Source organism: Chaetodon auriga, chromosome 15, assembly GCF_051107435.1.
Source record: "Chaetodon auriga isolate fChaAug3 chromosome 15, fChaAug3.hap1, whole genome shotgun sequence".
Classification (NCBI taxonomy): domain Eukaryota; kingdom Metazoa; phylum Chordata; class Actinopteri; order Chaetodontiformes; family Chaetodontidae; genus Chaetodon; species Chaetodon auriga.
Genome location: NC_135088.1, coordinates 17,496,815 through 17,511,910, shown reverse-complemented (window position 1 = coordinate 17,511,910; position 15,096 = coordinate 17,496,815). Strand labels below are relative to the sequence as shown.

At 42.5% G+C, this 15,096-nt stretch overlaps 1 protein-coding gene across 1 annotated transcript in view; it reads left to right on the top strand.

Moving 5' to 3' along the window:
• fgf11b (fibroblast growth factor 11b) overlaps positions 1-14,808 on the top strand; it is a 31,302-nt gene extending 16,494 nt beyond the window's left edge. Inside the window, exons 3-5 of the mRNA XM_076750615.1 lie at positions 1,244-1,347; positions 13,207-13,405; positions 13,504-14,808. Coding sequence (XP_076606730.1) covers positions 1,244-1,347; positions 13,207-13,405; positions 13,504-13,640 — 440 coding nt within the window. The 3' untranslated portion in view covers positions 13,641-14,808. The remainder of the gene's footprint in view (positions 1-1,243; positions 1,348-13,206; positions 13,406-13,503) is intronic.
• The last annotated feature ends 288 nt before the right edge of the window (positions 14,809-15,096 follow it).

Sequence of the window (15,096 nt, the reverse complement as noted above, 5' to 3'; positions counted from 1 at the left end):
CCTCTGGCTTGCTTGCTCTCCATATTTAAACAAGAACCTATATTTCATGTTGGCTAAAAGCAAAAATCGGTATGTTTTGCACGGCTACAAGCACGTTTACACCTACATAAGGTTCAAACACAATGTGAGCCAGACTACCTCAAGATGTGGTCTCTCTCTTACTATTTTTTTTTTTTTTTCGTGCATTTTAGCCTTTATGATAGAGACAGCTGAAGGTGTGATAGGAAAGGGGGCAGAGAGAGAGGGGTCGACACGCAGCAAATGAGCCGCAGGTGGGAGTCAAACCTGCAGCCACTGCAGAGGTCTGACAGCCTCAAGACATGGGGTGCACACCCTACCAACTGAGCTATAGTATAATGTTCCAAATGCATGCAGCACGTGCAGTTTTCACTATCACACAGCTGCATAGAACAGCTCATTCCGTCATTGGGAGCAAAATCTCCAACTCTGGCAGAGTTAAAGCTGCACTGTACTCATCTGTCATATTCGTTCCAATTCATACTGTTATTTTTGCCTTTAAATGGGGAGGAAAATCACGTCAAACTTCCTGTCAATCTTTGGTAATTTAATGCTTGTGTCTTGTCACATGTAGAAATTCTTGCCATGCGTGTTCATCCTTAAAGCCACATATGCTGTGTTTCAGATCGCACACTGATTCGTCTCAGGATTCGATGTTTCACAAAATCACAAAAAGCAAGGCTGCTGCCTGAATTTTAAAGAGCTTCTAAGTGACATACCGCCACTGTTGAGATGATGTGCAAAAAAAAGTTCTCTTGTCAGTATTTCCCAATTTGACCCACCAGAGTCAGACAGGAGCCCCTTTTTCAGACTGTGGTTTGAACATGGCAGATGTTTAAAATTCAGTTTATTCCACAACCTGCATTATTTCTTGATGAGTTGAGTCATTAACAGTTAACAGGTTCAGCTCCAGGAGCTCCGAGCTCCTGTGTGGCAGAACATCTCCACTATGCTCCAGGTTTATGGGCAGTGTAAAGCATAGTGAAGGTGACATGGTGTCGTGTTTACACAAATAAAAAGGTCACAGCATTTGGGCTTCAGAGAGAGAGAGCGTACTGCAGTGATGAAGACAGAAGAGCAGACTCTGCTGCGGTACAGTATTGTAGTTTGATTTCACGATCTTCTCTGACTTTCCCTTTTCTTCTCTCTCTCTCTCTCTCTCTCTCTCTCTCTCTCTCTCTCTCTCTCTCGTGCCCTATCTCTCCTATTTTATTCTCCAATTTAGCACAGTTCAACTTAATTCCAGTGGGACTGCGGATTGTGGCAATCCAGGGCGCAAAGACGGGGTTGTACCTTGCCATGAATAGTGAGGGATACCTCTATACCTCGGTGAGTATGCCCAAAAGATCAATCATGTGTACAGAGAAGAAGGCATCGATCGATTATTGGATCTGATATGCAGCATTCTTCCAGTTATTGGAATCTGCGCTTTCTTATCTGATTGCTGATAAATGAATTTAAAAATGTGCTACTTTGGCTCTGACGCAACAGCCTCTCTCTGTCTGTAGTCATCCCTCTGTGGTCTCAATGTCTCTCAGACAACACTGTCTGATTGGTTACACGTCACAAGTTATAGCCTATCAACACTGAAGGCTACTGTGCCATAGACAGGCACAGAGGAACGCATTAGCAGACTGGAGCAGCTCTGATGAAGCTGCAAAAACACCACAATCTTATGATGTATTTCTGTGATGACAAACATGCCCATAATCCCAGTTACACCACTGAAAATGTACATGTACTAAAGGACTGTATAATTTTCAGGTAGTAGTACTTTACTTGAGCATTTCCATTTTCTGCTACTTTATACTTCTCCTCCACTAAATTTTGCAGGCTTTAGTATTACTAGTCACTTTGCAGATTCAGTTTATTCATGTATAATAAAAATCAACTCATAAATTGATGTATTATCACAGATTAAGCTACCCAGCATTACATAAAGTCATTAAAATTAGCCCCACCTTTACCATCTGTAACATTAAAGTGATGAACACATGAATGCATCATTAATTATAATCCAGTAACAGGCCTGGAATTATGCCATTTTCAGGGGGAGGCCACTTCAGCCTTTGAGAAACACAAATTTATTGAGGCCTTGCGGAAAAAATGTAGGGAACCAAGGCCAAAACCTATGATGTAATAACAATAAGTGATAATTACATATGAAGAAGACAAAACAGGATACAATCAACAATTAGAAGTCAGTGTATAGAAAAACGGTGCTGAGTTTATTAAAACTGTACCTGTGTCTGCATAATAAATGGCAATAAATTCTCTACTCAAACAAAATAGTCAAGAGAAAAATCCTTGCTTTAGCATAAGCAGCGCCATAGTTAGTCACTAACATACTAATAGAAAAATGCGAGTGTGTGTGGTAGCTGTGTGTGTATGAATGTCTGAGAGAGTAAAGTGAGACAGAGACAGGTGGGGAGTTAAAGATAGCATGACAACCTGTTTCACTACCTGCACGAGTATTCCAATTAGTTCTGGAAAGACGGGGGGGGAGGGAGGGAAACAGCGTGGGTGTCAAACTACTGTGGGAGAATCTGGGGTCTCTATCTGTCTCGCTGACAGATTTTGGGTCCATGGCGGGTGGGAATGTAGAAAGTATGCACGTTATTCTGATTTTGTTTTGTTTTTGTTTTAAGATTAGTATTTTGTACCTTTAGCAGCCCCATAGCTTTCAAGTCTTTCCCTCCTTTTGTCCAGTTTCACACACTTTCAATACAGATTCCAGATGTCATTAGGGTGCCAGGTACTTTTAGGCTGGTCAAGACTGAATGCTTGCGAGCATGTTGTTGACATAATGGCTATGATTGTGAATAACTGAGTCATAAAACTCTGTAATCAGTGGCACGTAAAAAAAAACCAATAATGGTCTGAATTTATTACATTAACACACGCTAAAACAGGTCCAGGTGGCTTTCCAATCTAGTATATTACAAAGGTAGGAAACAGAAATGTCGCAGCAGCCGGAGGATGAAAAGAGAGCTGGGGATCGCTTTGAAGTGCAACACCCATGACAGAGTGTTACAATCACAACTTGTTTTGTCTCATGAAGTCAGTGCCACAGAGCTCTTCATTAGTGCTTAAGTATCATTTCAATTAATGTCTAATTAAGTGTCACAGGGTATCAACCAATTTGCCATAAGGGCTCCATTCAGTGCAAATTCTGTGTATTCAGTAAACTTACTACTAGACTGAATCTACGACTTCAGATGGAGAGACAGGCTGCTGAAGTAGCAGCAGGGATTGTCTTCATCAAACTGAGCCGTGAGTGGGAATCCTGATGAGAACACGTGCTCTCACCGGACAGCTACAGTTGCAGTGTGCAGTTTGATCAGCATCATGGACAGCTCTTCAGGCTTTAGACAGGGCTTGGAAAATGGCTTTAGCATGTTAATAAGCATCATCATCATGACAATACTGCTAAAACACTGTCTTGAACAATTTCGATATAAAATCGTATGAGATGCAATATGGCTGTTATGCCAACATATCTCTGTGGCCACCTGGTGAAGGGGCTTTGTGGATCTGAGGCACTTTCCCCTGTTGCCTCCATCATGATCCAGGTCCACCAACATCATCTGCCTTTGAGCACAACTGGTTCCAGTTTAGGAACACTCAACAGGCAGACAAAGGCAGAGGTTGTCTGGGCAAATATGAGGCTCTTTGAGCCTGACACAAGCCATGAGGCATCAGCGTCTAACAGGGAGGAAGTCCCTGGAGAGGATATGCAGGCCAGAAGTCTTTTTTGGAGAGGTTCATAAAGAAGGTTTTTTCCCCCTCAATAAAAGTTCAATACAGTGTTAAATGAGTCAATTGGCTTAATTCAACCTCAGCTCAACTAAATTGTTCATTTCTTTCATTTCTATTAGAAGGTTGTACAATTATGATATGGTAAAAGGTTTGTTTCCATCTGCATGTGACATGGGAAGAACAAACTGAGCCAATAACCACTGCATTTCCATTTTATTCCCTTTATGTCCTGTTCATTTCCATAAATTCCTGTTAATTCCCATGTAGTTTCAACCTTGAATATTCCTGCTATTTTGCAACCCTAAAACTAACTATTACACCTTATTGTGGCTGCTATTGCTATCAGTCCACTTGTATGCAAGATAACGGCTCAGTAAGCATACTTGCTTGTAGCAGTAGTAGCAGCAGTAGTACTATACACTATATATAGTACATAGTATATGCATACTGCATAATATATATTGTATAATAAAAAATTGATTCTGCACAGTTTACTGGACAGTTAAGCAAAAAGAAATGCCAGTGACCTCAGTGTGAGCTGGTTGCTGTACAAATTCTATGTGAAAGTGGTTTTATGCATATGAGGCATAAAGGAGAGAGCATCATCTGTCCATGTGAGAGTTAAATCTTGAATTATGGCAAATATGCCATCTCCTATTATCTTCTGAGCCCCTGATTAGCATGCAGTAGACTTTGGTGCCTTGAGAAGGGATTTCCTCAGCACCAGTCAATAGCTGCACTGCATCCCACAGACCTCTCCCAGAGAATTTCCTCCATCTCTCCCACACGCACACACACACACACATATAGCTACAGGAATGGGTTGATATAGGCGCTGTGCAATAGAGCAGCTGTCTTCTTGTGTAATATCATGCATGTCTGATTTTATGACCCTCATGTTATTCTCTGTAGTGTGTCTGATGTACTAATTTGCTGGTGTAGGAGGGAGTGCAGGTGGCGTGATACGGCCCTTTAGACATGTCGTTGTGCTCTAAGAGCATGTCCATATTTGCTTTCACATTTAAAATCATGCCACAAGAGCGCATGACATCGACGAGAAATGTTTTCATTTACAATAAAGAAGCTCCGTCTCAGCTCATTGTCATTCTCAGAAGAGCCGAGGTGACTGACAGTGACGAGTCGCTTCCTTCACAGCTATTTTCTCATCTTCTTGCATGTAGTACCTCTTCTGCCGCTTGCTGATGTTTTTTTTTCTCCTGAACAACTTTTTCTTGCATCCCTCTCTCTATGCCCCGCAGTGGTCAGACTGTGGGACCAGGCTCTATAACAAACTGAGGAAGTCCACCGCTGCCTCGTCTCAGACATAAATCTTCCTGTAGCCTCACTTCCTGTAGGTGACAACAGGAAATGGCTGATTCTGATATAAAAATAGAGCTTGGCTCATTCGTGCCCCATTTTATAATCTATGTGCTCTGGAAAACTCCTCATAGACAGAGAGAGAGAGAGAAAATGGCTTGTGTTGAAGGAGGCTGACATGACTGTTGACAGGCAAGTTTTCACATAAACAGTTTTGTGCCAGTCAAGATTTAGACGTGGGCTTTGCCTCTTATTTTAAATATTTGCAGGTGTTTGTGCACATTTTACATTTTGAAGGTCCCGACACACGACTGAAATCTTTGTTGTGTCAGACTGTAAAATATCAACTTTGAGCCATGTCAGATTGGTCAGTGAACGCGCAGAATTAGAAATCCTGATCCGGGCATATTTCACAGGATTGGCCAAAATGAAGCAGATCAAATTCTGATCCCTTCTTTACTGTCCTGTATTGTGTTTGTTCACCTCAGCCGGCTTGTGTTGCAGTGCTGCTCTCCTTTACCACAGCCAGCTCTACAGCGCCAGCATTTCACCGCATAATCTAAGTGGAAATTAAGAGTGTGTGATTTAAAAAATCATTTGGGTGCACCAGTGAGTGACTGTGAGTTCAGGCAGAGAGGATGGTGAAACGCACAGATGAGTGAACTCAGATGTTAGAGAATCTTTTATCTCTCCTCCCTCTTTCTTATCAGCACAGAACAGTGTACAAACATTCAAGTAGCAGCTTCTCAAGTTTAACCGGTGCTGTTTGTCACTTTCACCGGTTAGAATGACAAGCATGGCCGGCGGCAGGTGATTTCAGCCGTCCCTAATTAACATGAATTCTGCGAGTAAGTCGATGGCAGGCCAAACTTAAACTTGACTGCCGTCTGGTTAAAGTGCTCTCTGCAGGTGGTGTCTGTGCTCAGCCAAAGATGTCTGTTACACTGCTGTACAACCAGAAGTGGACATTTTCATCTCTGACAGAAGATTGGCAAAATGTTAACACTGTTATGTCCGAAATGCTAACTCCAAACTAAGTACTTTCACCTGCAAACTGCAGTCACCTGAAATACTTCGATACATTGATTAACTGTCAACTTGTCGTGAGGTCACGTTAAACTGCAGTTCACTTCATGTTCCTCTGCACAGAAACTCTGAGCCCTGCTGTCCGTTTAGCTCCGTTAGCTGTGAGCTCTGCTGGCTGTTGGCTCTGCTATCTCTATTAGAAGATTCTTTATTGTCACAAACAATCATACTCAATGCCACATAATGAAATGTGTTCACTGCATTTAAACCATCCCTGAGGACCAATAGGCAGCCAGCGTGCACTGCCCAACTCCAGCTCTAAGCCTGTGCCTTGGTCAAGGACACTGACAGGAGAATTGACCTAATGTTTTGATGGTGGGGGAAAATGGAGCCCTCAGAGGAAACCCACACAAGCACAGGGAGAACATGCAAAACTCCACACAGGCGGGGCCCTGCCCCAGCCTGGGTTCAAACCTGTTATTAGCTATTAATCAATGAATGATCTTTACTCTTTTGGTTGATACATCCGGCTTGTGACGCGTCTAAGCCACCGCCATATTGCAGCAGGTTCTGACCTGTTCAAATAGGAGGAAATGCCAGACTTTTGTGCAGCTTTTGGATGTTCAAACTAAAGAAATGCGAAAAGCAAGCAACAGGGAATAATATTTCACAGCTGTGAAGTTATTTTACAATATTTTAATGTGACAAATATGTTGAATTTGATTTATCAGAGTAAGTTATCCTTATTTTAAGTTTAAGTTAAGATTAATGTCTATGCCAGATAAAGAAAAAAAACATGAACATTTTTGGAATACAGATGCTAAAAATGATATTTATCAATCATCATCAATCATTCTTATACATTTACTGTTTATTATATACGAGTTTAGCAGTAAATTTGTATTGTTCATCTCTCTTATGTAAAGATGCAGAGTCATTTGTTTTATTATAATATGTCTGCACAATCTGGACAAACCAAATGATAGACTGGAAAAACTGAACATAATGTGTGATTTAAAATGTAAATTATCAAAATGTGAATTATTCACTAAAAATGTAATGACAAACAGAATTGTTAAACTTACTTCATCTTTTAATTTTAGTGTGTGTTGTACTGATGTCATTTTTTATGAAGTCTTTACTTATTCCAAAAAAATTTGAACAAAACTACATTATGGCAGCAATTTAAATGCAGTAAGAAAAAAGAATATTTTGGTTTTTGTTATCTACATAAGATAAAGTCATCTGGTATGAAAACCATAGAGCACACAAACATCATCGACCTCCTTCCTCACCACCAGGCCGCCATTCCCTAAGAATTGTGAGAATTGGCACTGGATGCATGGACTCTCTGCAGTCGGGGACCAGATTTTTAAGCATATATACGACGACGTGCCATTGATTCACCACACTCAAACAAGCACACGAAGCCTCACCTCACACAAACAAGCAGCTACAATACGATTTCGTTTTAAAATGCCATTTAAATTGAAAGCACTCTCCCTCCAGACGAGCATTTTAGCACCGTTTCAGACACACACATTGCAAAGCTGTATCACACAGGTGTTAATGAGGCAATTTCATTCATTGAACAGACTGATTTTTTTCATAACACACGCAAGATATATATACATATATAGAACTGTACAGCTCTGACGTGCATTGCAAACGCACACACTAAAGCATTGGCAAAACAACAGGTCTATATTATATGAGGTAATATAGCCTATGCCTCAGCCTCACACTGTAAATTTAGAGTTTAAAATGTCCCTGGACCCCACTAGCTGGCATTTTTTTTGCCACTGGCTGGCTACTCCATACCCTGCCAAAGCTCTAAATCGACTGTTGTGGATGTGTCTCACAGCTGGGACAGCACACAATCACACAGTGTATATGGGCTTTTAGTGCATTAAACAAATACTCAAAGGACAACAGCACAGTAAATACAATTGTTTGTGATCGCTTTAGGCCTGTGATGCTTGTGTGTAATAGAGAAAGAGAGAGACAGACAGAAAGACACAGCAGAGGGATAAAGGAAGAGAAAGCGTGAGACCTATTGATGAAACGCTGTGTCCTTTCTATTCTTTTCATGGGAGGATTGCATTGAGATGCAGGACAACGCCAGCAGCAAGATAGCATCACTTTTATCGCAGGACAGGATAAAATGTGGACATTAGAAAAAAGTACCAAAGAAAATAATTGGCCCGAGCAAGAGAAAAGAGATGAAGTGAGGAAATGCAATAACAAAGACAGACGCCTTGCCAGGCAGCCAATTAAGAGCACTTAGGGGAGGCAAAACCTATTCTTTCTGATTGACTCATGATATACCTTGCAACAGTGCTCTCTCTCCAAAAATTGCCTCGGGGATATATTAGAGCGCAGTCCTCTGGCCGTGATGATGATACACAATCAACCACCACTTTTTGTGCCCTAGAAAATTAAAAGCATCGGGATTTCAGATAAAGGCAGCAGACAGCGCATCACCTCTGTGATTGAGGGTCAAAGAGGCAATGTCAGCTACCGCTCTCTGATACATTATATTGACAGGGGCCTTCCAGCTGTCAGTCAACACTGCACATTACTACCCCACTCTGCTCTTGTCATGCGAGCATCATGCCTCCCTGAGCTATCATAAAACATTAGAGGCAGGCCATACATGTGCGCTGCTAGACGGTATTAACTGCCAGTCTCATCCTCTGTAAACCCCCTCTTAATAAGCACGTCTCTGCCCTATTGACTTACGTAACGTGGCGTGTCACAGTGCATCTACATCTGGCTTCGACAACAACATCAGCAGCATGCCCTTGCGGTGGCGTTCTGTGTTGCATAGACACACACAGATTACGTGCATGTGTCTGTGCGTATGTGACAGAGGATTGCTGTGAATGAGCTTTCACATTGTCATATGAGTGGGTCGCTACAGCTGTAATGCAGCACTGTGGAAATATGGTGGGATTACTGCAGCTGGGCAGATTTTGCAGCTTCCCATAGATTACACTGGGAGCTTGGTGGGACAGTCAATAAATGCAGGAAGCCTGTATGACACTGTGACCCCTGCTGTCTAAATAGGGGACTGCAAATAGCTGCACGTCAGATATGCTAAAACGTGTTTTGAATTCCAGAAGTAGAGCTACATTTTCAGGGGTGTTAGCTCTGATTTCATGCTTGTGCATGCACGGTGAAATGAAAGTAAACAAGATATTAAATTTTATTCATGGCTTCACTTCATCTTTTTAGTCATAACTGCCACTCCTGTTCTTATGTCCTAATTATATGCAGGGAAAGACGTTAGTCAGATTTAGGGAACTCTGCCCTACGAGTGTGTATTATTAGTACTTCACTGTCCCTATTTGGTGATAAGTGCAGTGCCAGTGTATGGTGGCATGGAGAGTTAAGCTTCCTGAAGCAGGTGGAATCGATGTAATCAGATACGAGAAATGAGGAGGGGTGGGGGGGTTGGGGGTGGGGGAATGCTGCTGCTCTGCATCATAAAATGGTTCTTCCCATCTTGGGGATTCTCAGCACGGACGCTACGTTACCCTTCTCGTCTGCTTTCATTTAAATTCATTTTTTGCTTGAGACACATGGAAGGGAAGCTACCCAAGTCTCTCAATAAGTCACGGTTGAAGAAAGAGGTTTTTATTTAATTCCTACTCCAGGCACCCACCATTTAGATGGAAATATTCCCCCATCGCTCTTAAAAATGTGCAACCCTCAACACTTATTCATCTGCGCTGGTACATCTGGTGGTTTGAGTGATACCTTCAGTCAGTACACCATGGGCGGTCTTTGTAGTTCTGCTGGGGGTCTGGAGGTTACCTCAAGGTGAGTTTCAGAGATCGGGGTTATTACAGCGACATATTTGTATCAGTTAGGGGCAGGTACGTCATGAAAAATCACTTCATAGTCCCGTCTCTGGGTTTCTCTGGGTCTGCTTTTTTTCCTCCAGACCTTTGGAGAGTTCTTGAATGAAATCCAGAAGGTGTGGGTTCTATCATTAGGCTAATTTCAGGGGACTGATTATAAAGGGTAATTATAGGATGACTTGGGAGAGGGGTTATCACTGCTGTCATTTCAGAGGTTGAGCTGAAGGGTATCTTGTTGAAGTGATGGGTTCTCTTTCCAGGGGGACACGAGCGTTAGATCGTAGGGTGCTGGCGAATAAAGTCCTTGTTCCTGCTTTGGTCCTGGGGGAGATGCAAAGAAGCAGGTCTTTCCACTTCTCTCTCTTCTTAATCTCCTTTATTACTCAGCAACCCCTCTGTCCTCTCCGAGTGATCTTCTCCTCTCTTTCCTGTCTCTCCTACCTTTCCCCTTCTGTCTCCCGCACTTCCCACCCCTCTTGCTCTCTGGCCTGATTAATAATGAATGAAGCAGATCATCTATCGATCTCATCCTCTTTGTGTTAGCACAGCAGAAGATATCAAACCTGTCAGACGATCTTAAAATAGCTCTGCGATGTGATGATGATGGTAGTGGGAGAGTTTGTTGAGTTAAGTTGGGGGCTTGTTTTGTTTTTTTTTTTATGGTGGAAAGTTAAGTTAAAAAGGCATAAACTGTGGTGGAGTGGCAGGACAGGAGAAAGGGCACAAAGTCCTGAACTGCCTTCTCAGCTAAAGCATGATGCCTCCCTGTGAAGGAGAAAGGTGATGATCTGTGATAAGTGTGAAACTGGAGGTCTCTTATACCTTCTCAATCTACTTTTGGCTCTTTATTAAAGCCTGTCTATGCCAAGCTGTGATCCTCTGGCCCTCTTCTGTTGTCCTGAGTCTCAGAGAAATTCTCCACTCAGCCATTTCTGCCCTCCTGCTCTCACTTAATCAATCCAGCAGATTGGCTTTGCTCTCTGACAGGAGAAGGACCGTGTCAAGACTCTGATGGAGACTAAGAGAGATGTATATCTGTCGCTATTGGTTAATATCACCACCAACATTATGCAGGGTTCAGTAGTCCTTATGATGAGGACAGAGAGGCAGGGGAAGAAGAAGTGTTGCTGGAACATGATCATTTAAGATTGTGCTGTTGGATTTTGCCTAATTTGATTCTGAAATAACTTCAGATTCAACCAGTCACGGACAATTGAGAGTACACAAGAGTGGCCTATACTAAAGGGACATTTGTACTTTGGGGGAATGAAGGAGGATGAATTATACTCCTGTTTCGACAAACCTAGAGTCTGAAAAATCTGCTACTGAGGGTATGTAGTAGATTTGAATTACCCCTTAAAGTAAAGCAGTGCCTGTTCACAACTAATTGGCACAGGTCTTAGATGTCCATGAGTGCTGAGCAGTTCCACCGAGCAGTCAGCTTCTCCTCTAAATGTTTTGTTTACTTCTTCCACCCTGATGAAGACCCTTTTAATCAATATGCCGACTAAATTAAAGTCTTTCAGTTAGAGTTGAAACAATTAAATCTATCAATTGTTTAATTGATGACCTTAATCAAATAAACTAGCAATGACTTTGATAATCAAATAGTCATCTCACTATTTCGTTTCATTTCAGTATGAGCAAAAATGCCAATATGGTCCTTGAACGTGACTATTTGCTGGTTTTCTTGTTATCTGTGGGTTTTACCATGTTGGTCAGACAAAACAAGTAAACTGAAATTGTTACATGGGCTTTGAGAAGTTGTTCTGTGCTGTTTCTACATTTTTCTAACATTTTCCAGACCAAACAGTTAAGTGATTAATAGTGAAATCTGTACTGATCAATCAATAATGATTAGTTGCAGCCCTACTTCCAAGAGAACTTCTCTCCTTGCTCTGCCTAACGCTTTCTTTTCTGTCCTCTCTAAACTTCAGATTGTGTGATATGAACAATTGTTTGAGGGTCAAATGTGTAAAACTATTAAATATTTCACAAAAAACAATGATTTGAGAAAAGCTCAGAAAAATCCCATGAGTCATTCTGCAACCCCTCAGATTTACCTTGTGACCTTTTTGGGGGTCCTGACCCCCACTGTGCCTGTACCTGTTACGGTTGCGCTTGAAGTTTAAATGTATGATGAATGGTGAGCTCCATACACAAAGGTCTATCGGAGAGTGGAGCTATTAACCGGAGGAGCGGAGTGGTCTGGACAGTGGATGAGTGGTGGTAGCAAAACAGCTGCGTTCGTAGAAAGGAACGTTATTTCCTCTGCAGCAGAGACCGCACTATCAGGCTGCAACTTAAGCTTATCTGGACACTTCTACAGTGACTATTTTCGCTCACTGCCTGTAACATGTACTTTACAATGGCTGTAACATGCAGATAGTCTTCACTCTCTCCCTCACACACACACACACACACACGAGAGAGAGGCCTACTTCCTGAACACCGAATGAACTACGTCACACCCACAGAAGTTAAAAACAAGAGAAAATAGATTTTTTAAGATAAGATGATGCATAAACTATTCTTTTTTTTAAAGTTTAATGACTATTCAAACAGTGAAAAATATCTGAATATATAACAATATGTAACCCATCCACATTCAAAATACTGTTGTGCTTTGCGGGATTTTGTTCGGAAACATCAACCTGCAAATGTCCCGAAGACCGATCCAGGATCTTGTTCATTCCAGGCAGGCCAAGTTGGTTTTCTGAACTCAGGATGCCTCTGAGCTCTCACTGAGTTTGATGTCAGAATTCTACATGTTATTTACATGTATAGTATGCAGTGTATGTGTAGAGATTGGATTTGTTACTGTTTTGGTGTGCGAGTGTTTCATCTTCTCTTTACCTTTGGGAATGTGTTATGTTTAGCACACATGTTAATCCTATTTTTCAACATATAGTACGCATCCTTGTCTTGCCGGTCCCAAAGGAGTGACATGTTCACGCTTTCAAAGGAAGACAAGTCCAGATATAATTCTATCCATCCTTTCCCTCAGGAAATAGTCACCTAATTAGTGTATTTCAATGCTTGTGTCCATGTATTTATTTTTCAAGTATGTGCTGACCTGTACTGGAGTTCGTGTTCAAAGACTCTTTACAGTTTTCTCATGACGTGTGCACATTTTCATTCTCTTGCTTTGTTTGCTGATATGGATGCATCCCTCCCCTTTCTTCGCATCCCTTTTTCCCTTTTGCGTGTCTCTTTTCAGGAGCACTTCACTCCAGAGTGTAAGTTCAAGGAGAGTGTGTTTGAGAACTACTACGTTACATACTCCTCCATGCTCTATCGCCAGACCCAGTCTGGCCGCTCCTGGTATATCGGTATCAACCGTGATGGCCAGATCATGAAGGGCAACCGGGTAAAGAAGACCAAAGGAGCTGCACACTTCCTGCCTAAAGTTATAGAGGGTTTGTGTCCTTTGTGTCACTTTAACACAAACCAGTTTATGTTGGCTATTTATCAGCTCCTTAATTATTAACCCATAACTTCTATCTCCGTCACACAGTTGCGATGTATAAGGAGCCATCGCTACACGAGCTCGCCAGTGAACCTGTGAGTCCTCCTCGGAAGACAGTGAAGACATCAGATTCGCCGTCCCTAAAGAATGGACGGAAAGAAGCTCCCAAGGCTGATGCCTCATAGCACAGGAGACTGAGGGTGGGACAAAGGGCAGCAGTGACACTGGGAACACAGTCGCCCATTATGCACTGAGGGTGGCTGAGGGAATGGCCCTCACTGGCCACCGCATTCCAGAAGTGCGCTACAAGATGCTGAGGGATGAAAAGGGTCAGCAGTCCATCAGCGGCCAAGAAGGCCTGAGAGAGGAGTCCCCCCCTCACCTGTCACCAGAGAGAGAAAACCCAGGGCCTGAGCCAGAACTACTACCACCTCCCCCTCCTGCTGTTTGTGTCTTTCTCTGCCCCCCCGTGACATCCTAATGCAGTCTCCCTCATTCCTCTGTTATGCTCAAGCTTCTTTGTCACACGCCTAGCCCCCCCCCCGAGCCCCCCCCGTCTGCCCTACTGTAGTGTATATTCACCACTCACACATTTCCAGCGCTGACTCGGCATCATAATCCGTACCCACGGGCCCCCTCTCGAGCCCTAAGGTTGGTGACAGTGTGGCTCAGCCAGCTTTCCACCCACCATCTGCCGACCAGCTAAGCTAATCACCAAGGTCAACTAAAGCTCAAAGTGAGATGAAACAGCTCAGAGAGGAAAGATATCAGCAGGAATCCTGGGTCAGGCCAGGTCAGCTGAGCCAGAGGAGTGAATGAGAAGGTGTGTGGACTAAATAACAGCTGCATTTAAAGAGGAGTTTATGACATTTAAACGTATAGCAACTGTTCCTCTTTTTTTTTGGTTTTGTTCTGTTTTTGTGAATATTTCTGTCACTCCTGTGATAAGTATTTGAATTCATGACATCCCACATGAAAATGGACACAGATGTGGTAATTCTGCCTGCAAAAGATGATTAAGATGATGAGAGTGTTGAAAGCATAAGCTCAAAAAATAGCAAGCAGTGACAATAACAATAAGATGACGGTGATCCTGATGCTTATGAAAATGACAATGAAGATTTCAGTATTCCAGAAGATGAGTATAATAGAAAGTTTATGAAGCTCAGGAGAGAGACACTGCCTGCATAAGAGTCATATAAAATAAAACAGAACAACTATTCTTCCTGGGAAGATGAGCCATAAAATAGAGAGTTAAATACTGGGAGTAGTTACTCCAGACTCTCGTGGATGGAGTCAAAACGCCTGAGCAATATTCGTACCAACAAGCCAGAAGATAATTCTCAGCGGAGGAAACAAAAAAAAAAAAAAACAAGTGTGTGAATGAGTGCGGGAGTGAGCGTCACCCTCTTTCCAGCCTCTCTTGTCTACCAGGTGACCACTTACTATATTGCACTAGCTCGTTAAAAGGCTCCACATGAACCACTGTTTTAAATCCGGGGTGGATCTGAACTCAGTCACCTGAAAAAGCAGCCGTAGCGTGTACTTCACTCAGCATCTGCTCTGCTGTCAGCATAAAGCCAGGTTTGAAGCCAAACATCAAAGCCAGAGGAGCCTCTGAGCTGCACCACTTGTTATTCG